A 14,043-nucleotide genomic window follows, 5' to 3' on the forward strand; every position below is an offset into this window, starting at 1 on the left:
CCCAACTGGGAAGCAAGTATATACACCCGAGGACCGACTCTGTCCTCTCTGGCCAGGGTCCCTAAATTTCCAAGTGTTGTCTTCCTCCTAGGTAATGCATTTTTTTTTTATCAGCTGTCTCCTTAGTCTGGAGGATCTGAGGTCTCTTCTGGCAGAGAAAAGATTCTCCCAGGTGACATGACAGATCTTTGGAACTCTGGTGGTATGAGTAAAACTGGGGCATTTTGGTGGTACATCCTACACAGGGGTAGCTGAGGGCCTTTGGCTGTTCTCTGCTTATTTCAGGGCCAAAAGAAGAGTTTTGTCCAAGCTCAGAAAAGATGTAATCCCATTGTATGGGTAATAGTGTTCCTGGTGTTAAGAAGGAAGCCCCCTTGGAATTCGTGGCAAGGGATGGGGGCCTAGGGCATGCTGCAGGGAAGCTTTTAATCAGGAATAAGGAGGAATGGGAGGAATGGGAAAGATTGCTAGCTAGCCAGCACTCAATGAACCAATCTACAAATGCTTACTGAGAACCCACCAGGGTACGAGGGGATTTGGAATCAAAGGACCTAGGTTTGTATCCTGGCTTGGCTTCTTCTCACTTGGGTGGCCTTAACCTCTCTGGGTCTCAGTTTCTTCCTCTGTAAAGTAATGGAGTTGGAGTTGATGGCCTCTGAGGTCCCTCTCAGCTCTAGACAAATGAAACTCAAGATCAACTCCATGCCGTAAGACAGCAACAGAAAAAGAACTAGAGCAGATGGACTGCATTTCAGGGGAGTCAAATATCTCACAGGAATGGAGAGGAAAATGGAAGTAGCATGAGTGGGACTATGTCTGCTAAAGAGAACTCTGTGAACAGACTGGAGAAATCTGGCCATGTTAGATACGGAGAGTCTGGGAGGAAAAGTCACTTCTTCAATCACACTTGAGCTATGCTTGAGATGTTCCCCAGGTCACATGGGCTGCCTTCATCTGCTCTTTCATTTCTGTTTGCTTATTGTTCAGTCATTATAGTCGACAGAGGTGAACAAAGGGATGAAGAGTGGACGCCTCTCCCCTTCCTGCAGAGTGCCAGCATGTGGAGGGTTCCCCTGCAGGGGCACTGCTGGGACTTCTAATCCCTTCGTAGTGCCATAGGATGAGAGGTCTAAAGCCAGAAGGGACCTCAGGAGTGATCTGTCCAACCCCTCATTTTACAGATGAGGAAACTGAGGCTTGGAGAGCTGCAGTGATTTTTCTCAAGGTCACATAGCCCGGTGTTTGATGTCTCAGTGCTGATGCTAATCAAGTTTCAATTCTCCTTTCTCTGGGCGTGGAGGAAGACTTTTTATTTAAATTGGGAGATACCAGAACTAGTAGATCAGCTGTGACTTCAGGGATTAATCATTCTTTTAAAATGTTCTCTTTAGAGAAATTTAATCTGCCCAGCCCAAAACTTCTCTTTTACCGAAGCCAATCAATTTTCACTACTGCCCAACCTGAGGAGCCACCATCACAGGGCCACAAGAGAGCGCTCTTGTACAAGGTAATTGGTCCATTCAGCGCTGGAAAGAGATTTTGTGTGTGTGTGTGTGTGTCTGTGTGTGTTGTGTGTGTGTCTCTGTGTGTGTGTGTGTGAGAGAGAGAGAGAAAGAGAGAGAGAGAGAGAGAGAGAGAGAGAGAGACAGACACAGACACAGAGACAGACACAGAGAAGGCGAGAGGAAGAGATGGAGACAGAAGGAGAGAGAGGAGAGAGAAACAGAGAGACAGAGACAGAGAGAAAGAGACAGAGAGAGACAGACAGAGAAAGAGAGGGAGAGAGGAGAGACAGAAAGAGAGACGGAGAAGGAGAGAGGAAGAAAGTGGAGGGAGGAAGGGATAGAGAGAGAGAGACAGACAGAGACAGAGAAAGAGAGGGGAGGGAGGGAGAGAGACAGAGACAAGGAGAGAGAGACAGAGAAAAACAGAGAGACACAGAAGAGAAAAAGGAGAGAGACAGAGAAGGAGAGAGAAAGAGAGAGAAGGAAGAGAGAGAAAGAGAGAGAGGAGAAGGAAAAGAGAGACAGAAGGGGAGAGAAAGAGAAGGAAGTGAGAGAAAAAGAGACAGAGACAGAGAGACAGAGAGAGACAAGAGAGAGAGGAGAAGGAAAAGAGAGACAGAAGGGGAGAGAAAGAGAGGGCAGCGAGAGAAAAAGAGACAGAGACAGAGAGAGACGAGAGAGAGCGAGAGAGAGAGAGAGAGAGAGAGAGAGAGAGAGAAAGACAGAGACAGAGAGAGAGAAAGAAGAGAAAAAGGAGAGAGACCCAGAGACAGAGACAGCATAATGTTTGCAAAGCTCTTCACATGTTAACTCATTTAATCCTCATCACAACCCTGAGGAGTAGAGGCATCACCCCCGTTTTCCATATGAGGAAATTGGAAACTAATTGGGCCCCCACATTCCCTTCAGTTTCCTCATCAGTTTCCTCATGCTGCGATCCCATGTTCCTACTCCCTCTTTGGACTTCATTTTCTTCGTCTGTAACACGAGAGAGGTGGACTCGGCTTCTGAAGGTCCTTTCTCTCTCTAGATCTCTCGTGCTAAGGGGTTGGAGGAGGGTCAAATGGGATAACGTGTATCAGGGAAGGACTGTAATTTTTAAAACACACACAGAAACAAACCCAAAAGTCTTAAAAAAAAAACCACGGGCAAGGGATGGGGGAGGAAACACACCACAAAGAAGTTGTCTAGAAGTCAATGCTGAATCTCAGCTTGATGGCATCTACCATTGTGATCACCCGTCTTCCTTACACTGGCTCATTGAGCTGATCACACCAACGGTCTTGACTACAATCAGCAGCCCTTCTAGGATATAGAATTCGTACCCTAAGATCTGTCCCTTGTCTCTACCCACCTCCAGGGAGGCCAGCACCAAAGAAACACAAACTCTGTGTATTTTTTCTTTCAGGTACTGAATCTTTTTACTCTCCAGTAAACACCCTGCTGTCCAAGCAAGCCATGAGCATCTTTCCAGCTATACTGTGCCCAGAATACAGTCTCCATGGGCAGCCGCCTCTGAAGCCTGCCATGCTGAAAAGAGAAATCCCAAGCCCAGAAGTGGGCTATATAGTGACTGAACTGAAGACCCTGGGCTTCTGTCTGTCCTGGAGTCCCTTCTACAGACAGAAATGAGTAGAGGAGGCTTCTTCGGCTATTTGAATGTAGCAAGAACAAAGGGTCATGTGGCCACTGCCCCCTCAGAGCCCACAGATGGCCTCCTCTCCATCTGAGGCTGGCTGCTTTCCCTATCCACCTTCCTGCCATAAATAATGCCCTGGTTCTGCCCAATGTCCAGAACCATGGCAGCTCTAGGAGAGAAGTGAAGGTACCCTTTCAGACACAATCAGGTCAGTGGTCTCCTTACAACACTGTCAGCAGCATAACAAAGAAATGTTCACCTGGCTTCCTCTTGTGTCCCTTCATCCCACACTGGAGAAGAAGAGACGCTCAGCTCATGGAGCGTTGGCTCTCTTCTGTCACATGAGGGATCACCATGTGGAGGCTAGATTAGGCTTGCCTTTTGTAGCAAACGAGCAAGAGGCAGACTGCTGTAATGGTCAGGGAGTAGACCTTGGAGTCAGGAATACCCAGATTCAAATCCTGCCTCTGACACTTGTACATGCCTTTTGGCAAGACCCTTCATCTTCATCATGTCACTCGTAATTCTCTAAGACTCTCAGCTGCAGGGAAGGTGCTGGGCTTTGGGAGCTCAATCCCCCACTAAAATCACAGGTCTGGTTTTGGAAAAAGCACTGCCACGTGGAAGCCAGTTTAGATTTGCCTCTCATGGTCCTAACAGGCTCAAATGGAAGCAGTGAGCAGAGCAGGCTGAAAGGGTGATTTCAGCTAAATATGATGATCTTAGGATTTAGAGCTGGAGAGGACCTCAGAGGCCAGATAGTCTACCCTCTCCTCCTCCCGCCTTTTTTGACAAACAGGGAAACTGAGGCTTATCAAGGAGAGGTAACTTGTCCAATGTCATAGTGTCCCTAAGAAGCATAATTGAAATTTGAATCTCAGTTGTCTGGTCACCAGCAAAGTTAGTGAGGTGGACAACATTCGAGCTCTGTGAAGAGTCTTGGTGGTTGCGGGTATTATCATAGAGGGGACTTCTGTTCAGATACACACTGGACGTTGGACCTGGGTTCATAGCCTGCCTTAGATACTTCCCAGCTTGGGCAAGTCACTTAACCCCTGTTTGCCTCAGTTTCTTCAACTGTAAAATGAAATCATAACAGCATCTATCTCCCAGGATTGTTACGAGGGTCAAATGAGAAGATATTTGTAAAGCACTTAGCTTATACACGGCAGGTGCTATATAAGTGATATTACTATTGTTAAATTGAATATTAAATTAAATTGTTACTTTTTATTATTAAATCCTGCCCCAGACACTTAGTAGCTGTGTGACCCTGAGTAAGTCACTTAACCTCTGTTTGCCTCAGTTTCCTCAACTGTGAAATGAGAGGCTTGGACTCTACCTATAGTCTCTTCTAGTTCTAGATCTATGATCCTATAACCTCTGAGAGATATGTGTGTGTGTGTGTGTATATATATATATGTATATACACACACATACACACATATATACATGTATACACACATGCACACATTTACGTTATACATGTATATACACCTGTGGGTATGTTGCACATATGTGGGCATACACATGCATACATATATGTTACATATACATATGTACATGCATATATGCACACATGTGTGCTTTATATATAACCATGTGTGTGTGTGTATATGTATATATATACTATCTACATTTACAAGCCAAGAAAATAAGGACTGAATTTCTTTGAGAAAGAATAAATCTGATTATTGAAGGGTCTTTGGGGCGGAGACTTGGGCTTTGCCTTTGAATCATCAGCTTGGACCTACACTGAGTTGGATTCTTCTATGGTCTTCTTACCCACAACCACCAGTGTTTTTCCTAAGTAGGGGGGCCCTTCCTGTGACTGGGAAACATCTGGCACAGCTGGCGATTGGCAGGGCCCACTAACATGTTAGGTCCCGGTCCAAAATGCCTTGTGACTTACCTTTCATCATCGATACTTTCTCCATGCCTTCCTTGTAGGTAAACAGAAGTTTGTCGATCTCGTTCAGGTCCAGGAAGCCAGAGCCTTCGTTATCCCATTTCTGAAAGAGAGCATCCAGGAGTAGCTTCCTTCGCATTTTCATGGTCTCTTGATGAATCTAGGAAGCAAGGAGGATTGCGAAGAATGGAAAGGCACAATTCCCAGCAAGTCATGTATCCTTTATAGAGATGACATCATTTTGGACTACAATATGACACCAAAGGACATCAATTTATATTTATTTTACATGTTATTTTGTATGTCAAGAGACAAAGCACACTGTGGCCCACAGAGAGCTGGCTTTGGTACCAGGAAGACCCAAATTCAAGTCCTTCCTCTGACACATCCTAGCTGGTGAACCCTGGCAAGTCACTAAATTTCTCAAAGCTCCATCCATCTCTCTGAGGTTAGAAGTTGACATTGTATATTTGATGGAATCCTAATAAAGCTGCCCCCAGTCCCAATATTCTAACTTCCTTATATGCCCCACTGAACAGCAGACCCACTGCCCCCACATAGCCACTCACCTCCTCCCATGCAAAATCCTAACTTCTTTATATATGCCTCACTGTTCACGGGAACAACAGGTGTGTTCATGAACTCATATTTCTCATGGAAACAGCAGGCATGTCCATGTGACGGGATCCCAGCCACTGCTTCTAGCTAGCCACTGCCTCCAGACCCATTCCTCATATTTCCCACAGAAACAGCAGGTGTGTCCATGCACTCAACCACATCCATCTAGTCTCAGACAGGACCACAATACTCAGCCAATCAGAAAGCAGCATCACCAGGATGCCAGAGCAGGCAGAACAATAGAAGGGACTTTCCCTCAGTAGGCAGAGCAAAAGTTGCCCTTTAGGTGAACTTGTGATGTAGAGTCTTATTATAATATCACTATTATACATACGGACCACCCCCCCCCATGGGTTTTTCTGTGTGCATCATGGGTAATTGCATGCACAGTTCCACTGTGGCTGGGACCCCTCCCCTACTACCTAATCCTTTAACAAACCCCCTCCTGCCTTCCTTTTTAATATTCATAATGTCTGTCATATAATTGCATCTTTATCCTATAAAAATCTATCTTGCTTTCTCTGAAGTTGCTGGTTCCTCTTGGAACTTAGCCCACTTCGTGAGAGGCATCACTGTCAGTAAATGCCTATCCTTGGATTAGATAGAGGTGGTCTGACTCTGAATTCTTTGAGACAGATCCACCACAACACATCATGAAATCACAACAGTTTTTGGCATCCCTGGGTGGGCAGAGTCTCTGCCACGCCCCGCACCCCCCCCCCCCCGCCCCACCACACACACAAGGAGCAGAGTCTCTGATTTGGACCCTCTTTAATCCAAAGGTAAGCCTATGCTGGGAGGTCCTTCAAGCACCTAGGAATGCTTGACTATATTGCTTTGGCCTTGGTGCCCAAGGCCCTTGTAGCCGGTGAATTCCCTCCAGACAGAGGACACTGTGTTTGGGAATTTCTTGGGGAGTTCTTTCTGAATTCAAATTGTTTTTTTTTTCATCCTTCGGTGGGACACCACTGAAGAGATGAACGTGGTCATAGCAGGGATTTCCTTAGCCTCACTGGCATTTAGTTCCAGACTCTGAATTCTTTGAGATGGTTCCACCACAACACATCACAAAACCGCAACATATTGGCAGAGGGTGTTTTTTCATCCAGAAATTCCCTATGACTCATAGGTTCAATCTCTATTGTTATATTTTACATATACACATATATATGTATGCAGTCACACATGCGCTGTCTCCTCCAAAAGAACGTAAGCTCCTTGAGGGGAAGGTCTGATTCATTTTTGGTTTTATGTCCCCAGTGACCACAGCAGCTTCTAGCACATAGTAGGCACTTAATAAATGCCAGTCAGTCAAAAGGCATTTATTAAATGCTTACTATGTTACAAATGGAGACAACTAGGTGGTTCAGTGGATAGAGCATGGGACCTGGAGTCAGGAAGACTTGAGTTCAAATCTGACCTCAGGTACTTACTAGCTGTGTGACCCTGGGCAAGTCACTCAACCTCTGTTTGCCTTAATCTACTGGAGAAAGAAATGGCAAACCACTTCAGTATCTTTGCCAAGAAAACCCCAGGGACAATATGACCTACGGGGTCACAAAGAGTTGGATGTGCCTGAACAGCATGTTCCAGGCACTGTGCTGAGTGTGAGGATACAAAAAAAGGTAGAAAAACAGCCCTTGGCTTCAAGGAGCTCACTTTCTAACAGTGAAACAACATCTAAATAACCAGATTTGTTGCTGTTTTTCAGTTGTTTCTCGGTTGTGTCTGACTCTTCGTGGCCCAACGTGGGGTTTTCTTGCAAAGATACTGGAGTGGTTTGCCATTTCCTTCTCCAGATCACTTTTTTTATTTTTAAATTTATTTTATTTTTACTTTATTGAATAAATCAAGCATTTCTATAAAATATTCCAATAAAAAATATGATTGCAATGAAACCACATATTTACTATGCACGACTTGCCCTTCCTTTCAAATATACAACAAAGTTATAATGTTCATTTCTTTTTTCCTTTTTTTCTTCCCTGTTTTACAGATGAGGAAACTGAGGCAAACAGGGTAAAGTGTCTGTAAAGTGTCTGAGGCCAGATTGGAACTCATGAAGGTGAGCCTTCTTGACTCAGGCCCAGAGCTCTATCCACTGCACCACCCAGCTGCAAAGTAACTAGGTAGATATGAGACATATGCAGAATAGATGGCAGGTAATTAGACAAGGGGAAGTATTAGCATGGGGTGGGGGAGGGGGACTGAGAAAGGCCTCCTGGAGAAGGTAGGATTTGACTGGATCCCTGAAGGAAGCTGGATAAACTAAGAGGTAGGGATGAGGGGGTGGAACATGCCTGGCATGGCAGATGGCCAGTGTGGAGGCAAAGATACAGGAGATGGAATGTTGTGTTTGAGGATGAGCAAACAGGATAGTGTAGCTGAGCCGTAGGTTCATTGGAGAGGAGTCAAATATATAAAGATTGTAAAGGCAGGAGAAAACCGGCCTATGAAAGACATTCAGCAAAAAACAAAGTAGTTTATATTTTATCCTAAAGGTGACAGGGAGTCACTGGAACTCACTGAGCAAAAGGTGGCCCTAGGGGTGGGCGATGTGGTCAGAGTGATTTGGAAAAACCCACTTGGGAGCTACATGGAGGATGGGTCAGACCAGGAAGGAGGCGACAAGGGCCTGAGCAAGGGCTGTGGCCACCTGAATGGAGAGAAGAGTACATATGGAAGAGATGTGGTGATGGGAGGAAGGATTTGGTGATGAATGAATTCGATTCTTGGGAGAACTACGAATGAGGCATTGAGGATGGGCCTAAGATGGGGAGCCTGAGTGGTAGGGAAGACAATGGTATCCTTGTCAGTAATAGGGAAATTCAGATGGGGGAAGAGTTTGGGGAAGAAAGATGATGAGTTCTGTTTTAGACATGTTGAGGTTGAGATGCCTATGGGACATCCAGCATGAGATGTCCAGTTGGAAATTCATGAGAGACTAAGATTGGATACATAGAGCTCAGAGTCATCTGCATAGAAATGGATAGTGGAACCCATGGGAGTTGATGAGATCACCAAGGGAAATTTAGAGCAAAAAGAGAAATGGATCTAGCACAGAGCCTTGGAGGACAGCCACAGTTAGAGGGTATGACATGAATGAGGTACCAGCAAAGGAGATAGAGGAGTAGTCAGATAGTAGGAGGAGGAAAGAGAGAGAGAATGACCTTAAACCTCTGAATGGGAAAATGATTGCCATTCACTGTAGCTCCCACAAGATGAAAATCAGGGACTGTGGGCAATCGATCACAAGCATTCATCAAGGGCTTATTATCAAGCTTTGTGCTAATAGCCCAAGGATACAAAGACAGGCAGAAACTGTCCCAGTCTTTAAGGAATTTACATCTAAAGGGAAAGGTGACATATATAAATCTTTACGTTGGATTAGAACATGTTAATGTGGGAAGAACGGGGCAGCTAGATGGTGCCCTGGATAGAGTGCCCTGGATAGAGGGCCTGAAGTCAGGAAGACTCAGCTTCCTGAATTTCAATCCAGCCTCAGACACTTCCTAGCTGTGTGGCCTTCGGCAAGACATTTAACCTCATTTGCCTCAGTTTCCTCATCTGTAAAATGAGTTGGGGAAGGAAATGGCAAACCACTCCAGTATCTTTGCCAAAAAAACCCAAATGGGGTCATGGAGAGTTGGATGCAACTGAAAAAACGATTAAACGACAACCAAATGTGGGAAGAGGGCCACATTCTCTACATAATAAAAACATCCAATTACACAAATCACTTAAAGGAAGCACTTCCACCCACCGAAAGGTTCCAGGTTGATAGGTGGTTTGGAGCCCATGGACTCGAAAAACCTTTGGGGTTCTGTGCCTTCTCTGAATCTAGTATGTTTTTGCACACCTTAGGCCAGCAATGACCAACAATTTTTTCAAGTGTCTGACCCTAGACTTCATTGTTTTGCATTGAATTAAAGGTCCAAGGGACATTAGTTTGTTTTTGGGTTAAACAGCTCTTTACTGTTATAGGGCTGGACTTGGAGTGACTCAGTGGATCTGCTTGTTGCACAAGGGTGGAAATAAGAAGACGAAATGGGGAGGGGTGCCAGGGGAGGAGGTAAAAAGACCAAAAGAAAGAAGAAACGAAGCCAGCAGGGCCTGGGATGACGCCATTTTTTCCTCAAAACCTTGGCTTCTCCCATTGCTCTTCCCACAGCACTCACCTTCTCCAAGTGGTTGATTTTCTCCTCATGTGTCTCTAGGTAATTCTTCTTTAAAAATTTAATGAGCCTCTTCAAGATGCCAGAGGGGACGCCGTCCCCCACAAACATCTCCAGGAGCTGCACGAACTGTGGTACCGTGAGGTAGTTCGGGGTGAACGAGCTCCTCAACTTTGACTCTTGCTGGCTCAAAATTGTTCGGATTATTGGATGCAGCTCTGGTGAGCAGGAAACAGAAGCAATGTTGTTAAGAAAAGACTCCCCCCCAGCCTGAGGAGAAGGTAGGCGAGCACTGAATGCCAGCCGGGCAGGTAAGTAATAGCGGCAGCATATTTATAGAGCCCCTTGAGGACATGGTCAGGGTTTTTGCCTTTCTCTATCCCTAAGAGCACTTAGCATGGTTCCCAGTACATAGGTTTTTTTTTTTTTTCCTTCTTGGAGGCAATCAGGGTTAAATGACTTGCCCAGGGTCACACAGCTAGTAAGTGTTTGAGGTTGGATTTAAACTCAGGTCCTCCTTACTCCAGGGCCAGTGTTCTATCCCCTGCTTGCTGCCCTCCCAGCAGTACATAGGTAAGTACTTTCCAAACCTTAAAGTACTATAGAAATGCTAATTGTTATTATCATTGTTATAAGCTTGTTGAGTGACTAGAGAGTTGCCTAGGGCACTAAGAGGTTAAGAGACTTGCCCAGGGTCATACAGGATTTGAACTCAGCTCTCCCTTGACTCTGAGGCTGGCTCTCTGTTCACTCTGCTAAGCTGCCTGTAGCCTATACTTACAACACACACACACATATACACACACACATACACAAGTTCCTAAAACATTTGCCCGATTCTCCCCTCCCCTCTCCCTCTCTCTCCTTTTTTAATGTTTTGAGAGTACTAGTTATCTTATGTGACCTGACAAACACCACCATGACCCAAAAACAATCAGGTGAGAAGAAAAAGCTGCAAAGAGAATGTGTTTTTGCTATTTGTGGAGGAAGAAGGGGGACAGGGGCTGGTCACCACCCTTGGGAATGGGTTCCTTCAGTAATCAGAGTTAGCCTACTGGCCCATCTGTCCATTGAGTACCATTCACCCCATCCTGGACTCCATGTCATCAGGCACCTGAGAACCTGGGGTCATCCGAGACTAAATAAGCCTGTTTGTTTTCTCCATATTTCATATATTTCTTACTCAGGTCCGAAGTTAAGAGCTCGCCTGGAAGAACACAGAAGAACAGAACAGGGACAAGTCAGTACCTTCTCTTTCCCGATATCTTTGTCACCCAATGCAATTGTGTGCCTAGGGACAAAGGAAGGGAGAATTCAAGATGGAGTCACCTGACCATGGCTTCCCATCTATTAGCTGGCTCCTGGGCTCACAGCCTATGTCTTTGTCTCCAGTTTCTGAAAATTGTAAAAAGAAACCACCAATTAATTGATTGCCGTGAAAGATGAAATTCTTGCCAGTTTTCCAGTGTGGGAAATCACCCACATCCTGGTGATAAACCCCTCCTTAGACAGTCATCTTTCCATGCGTAGCCTAATTTTTGTCATTTGTATGCCGACACCGAGGGGTCACTCAGTAACTGTGATTATTAATGATAATTCCAAGATCAATTGCTACTTATATTATCTTCATTCCTGCAAGGTAAGGAGAGGCTAAGCATTATTAACTCCATTTTATGGCTGGGAAGACTGAGGCCCAGAGAGAACAAAGTCTCATAGTAGTAGTAGGAGCAGTTCATGTTTCTATAGGACTAGACCTGTTATTTTATGGGTGAAGGGAACCCCCTCTCCCAACCCAGGTCAACACCTTCTCTGTGACCTAGAATCTCAGAGAACTGCCTAGAACACTGAGAGTTCATGTGCCAAAAGTTAGACTCAACTTGAGGGTCTTGGGAGAGGTTATACAAGTATTAGTATCTGTATTTTGCAGATAAGGAAACCGAGGCACAAAGTTTAAGTGACTTGCCCAGGTTTGTATAGTTAGGAAACTTCCATTGCCAACCTTTCCTGGCCTTCCCCTATACTGGGCGGATATGACTGAGTCACCCATTTCCCTGGTCACTGCTTTTTAAACTAGGTTACCATTTTTAGGGTTAGTGGGGCTGGGGGACCTCAGAGCTGGATGGTATAACTTTTTTTTCAATTACCAAGCAATAAAATAAAAGCTAAAACTTTTATAATAAAAACCAAAATATGCATAAATCAATAATTGATTCCCCTATGGCCCGAGTCCAAAAATATATGGCTCTTTCTGCATATCGAGTCAACTACCTTTTGGTATGATTTTAAAAACAAACAAGCCCTAATGTGCTCTTGACCTCACCAAACAGGTTAGGAAAATAAAGTTCAAAAGGAAACGTCTCCCATATTGATGTGTTTGTGGTAAGCCATAGAGCCTTTTCTGAGGGCCTTGAAGTAGTCCAATTTACATTTTGTCACCCACACACATGACATCTTCTATGTAGGAGAAAAGTATAAAGTCTCTTTTGGAAATGGAATTAAAGGAATTAAAAAAGAAACCGATTCCCTGGCATCAGACCCCACAATTTCATAGCTCAAGTGTTCTCACTGCGTTTCCTGATCTGAATTCTCCCCTGGCTAGCTGGCTCATTCAACCCATAGCGAGTCAAGGAAGAATTACTTCTATTCTTAATGTGGTCGGATTTTCTCCTCATAAATGGAATTCCAGCACAAAAGGAAGACCTAGGCAAATAACTGTTATCCTGAAGAGGCAAAGCTGAGAAGCTGAATGTTTGGAAAGCCCAGAATCCATGTTAAGTGCGGCAATGATGTCCAACAGTTGTGTGTTAGGGAAGACATTCAGGGTCAATAAAAAATGAGTCAGTGATGGGTCAGAGAATACATTCTTACCTGGGAGATGTTCTTCTGAAGTTGATTTGGAGTCCTTGGGCTTTCCTTCAACTTTCTCTTCCTCTGGAAAATCCGTCAAGAGATTTTGGCTGCTGCCTTGTTGGAGTACGATGCTTTCTTCCTGGGAACTGGCTTCTTTCCCTCCTAGTGATGCTTTCTTCTCTGTGGGTGGTTGTCCCTGCTCGACTGCAGACATTGATGGTTCTCGTGACCTCTTTGAAGGTTCTTCTTGCTCTTCTCCAAGTTCTTGCAGTCTTGCAGTTGAGCTTTTCTGTTCTATTGCTGACCCACTCTCCTTTGCTGGTCCCTCTGAGGATTCTCTTGCTTCAGTTCTGGAGTCTCTCTTCTCTTCTATGGAGCTTCTCTGCTTTCCTACCGAACCCTGGGATGAACTTGGCTCTTCAGGTCTTTTGTCCTCTTCAGATGATTCTCCCCGCTCTTTGGCTGGTTCTCCCTGTTCTTTGGTTGGTTCTCCCTGCTCTTTTGTTGGTTCTCCCTGCTCTTTGGCTGTTTCTCCCTGCTCTTTGGCTGGTTCTCCCTGCTTTTTAGCTGGTTCTCCCTGTTCTTTGGCTGGTTCTCCCTGCTTTTTAGCTGGTTCTCCCTGTTCTTTGGCTGGTTCTCCCTGCTCTTTGACTGGTTCTCCCTGCTCTTTGGCTGGTTCTCCCTGCTCTTTGGCTGGTTCTCCCTGTTCTTTGGTTGGTTCTCCTTCTTTTGCAGATGGTCCTCCTTCTTCTGTAGCTGGTTTTCTCTCTTCTGTGGATGGCTCTCCCTGCTTTGCTTCTTGACTTAGTCTCTTCTTAGTCTGTGATTCTGGAGGCAACTCCTCTGTGGAACCCGCCTCACCCTGTTTCTGTTCTGAGGAGCTCATCTTGCCAGGAACCACTTCTTCCTCATCATTCATTGTTTCTTGTGGCTCTGAGTCATCTCCATAGGTCACAGAAGTGGTAGGCCAGCTAGTGATTTTCTGTTCAGATTCCTCCTCTTCAGCCTCTTCTATGCCATACTCGAGCAATTGCTTCTCAATGGCTAAAAAGGGTTTCTTCTCTCCTGTGAATACTTGTTCCAATGACTCAAAAGGGCTCCTCTCACTATCCAAGTCTCCCCAGAACTCAGCTGGTTCTATGTCTTCAAATTCAATGAATGGCCCTAGTACAGAAAGTAAGGGATTCAACTGACAAGATGATCACATTGGTGACACCTAACTTGACTGATGAAAGGTAGATGAGGACACCCCAATCAATAATCTCCTCCTAATGCTAACTTTTCTGTGAGCTGGTTATTACTGTCAGGCAAAAACCCAACTCTTTTCCTTAGAAGATTAGAGGGTTA

General features: G+C 45.0%; 1 protein-coding gene across 1 annotated transcript in view; it reads right to left on the minus strand.

Annotated features, from left to right (window-relative positions):
- The window catches only part of EFCAB5 (EF-hand calcium binding domain 5), a 136,523-nt gene that overhangs the window by 41,301 nt on the left and 81,179 nt on the right, over positions 1–14,043 (minus strand). The window contains exons 8-14 of the mRNA XM_036768146.1: positions 13,399–13,860; positions 12,767–13,125; positions 12,112–12,145; positions 11,176–11,232; positions 10,961–11,053; positions 9,850–10,064; positions 5,057–5,213 (exon numbers count right to left, since the gene is read on the minus strand). Coding sequence (XP_036624041.1) covers positions 5,057–5,213; positions 9,850–10,064; positions 10,961–11,053; positions 11,176–11,232; positions 12,112–12,145; positions 12,767–13,125; positions 13,399–13,860 — 1,377 coding nt within the window. The remainder of the gene's footprint in view (positions 1–5,056; positions 5,214–9,849; positions 10,065–10,960; positions 11,054–11,175; positions 11,233–12,111; positions 12,146–12,766; positions 13,126–13,398; positions 13,861–14,043) is intronic.

Source organism: Trichosurus vulpecula, chromosome 7 (assembly GCF_011100635.1).
Source record: "Trichosurus vulpecula isolate mTriVul1 chromosome 7, mTriVul1.pri, whole genome shotgun sequence".
In the NCBI taxonomy this organism is placed as follows: Eukaryota; Metazoa; Chordata; class Mammalia; order Diprotodontia; family Phalangeridae; genus Trichosurus; species Trichosurus vulpecula.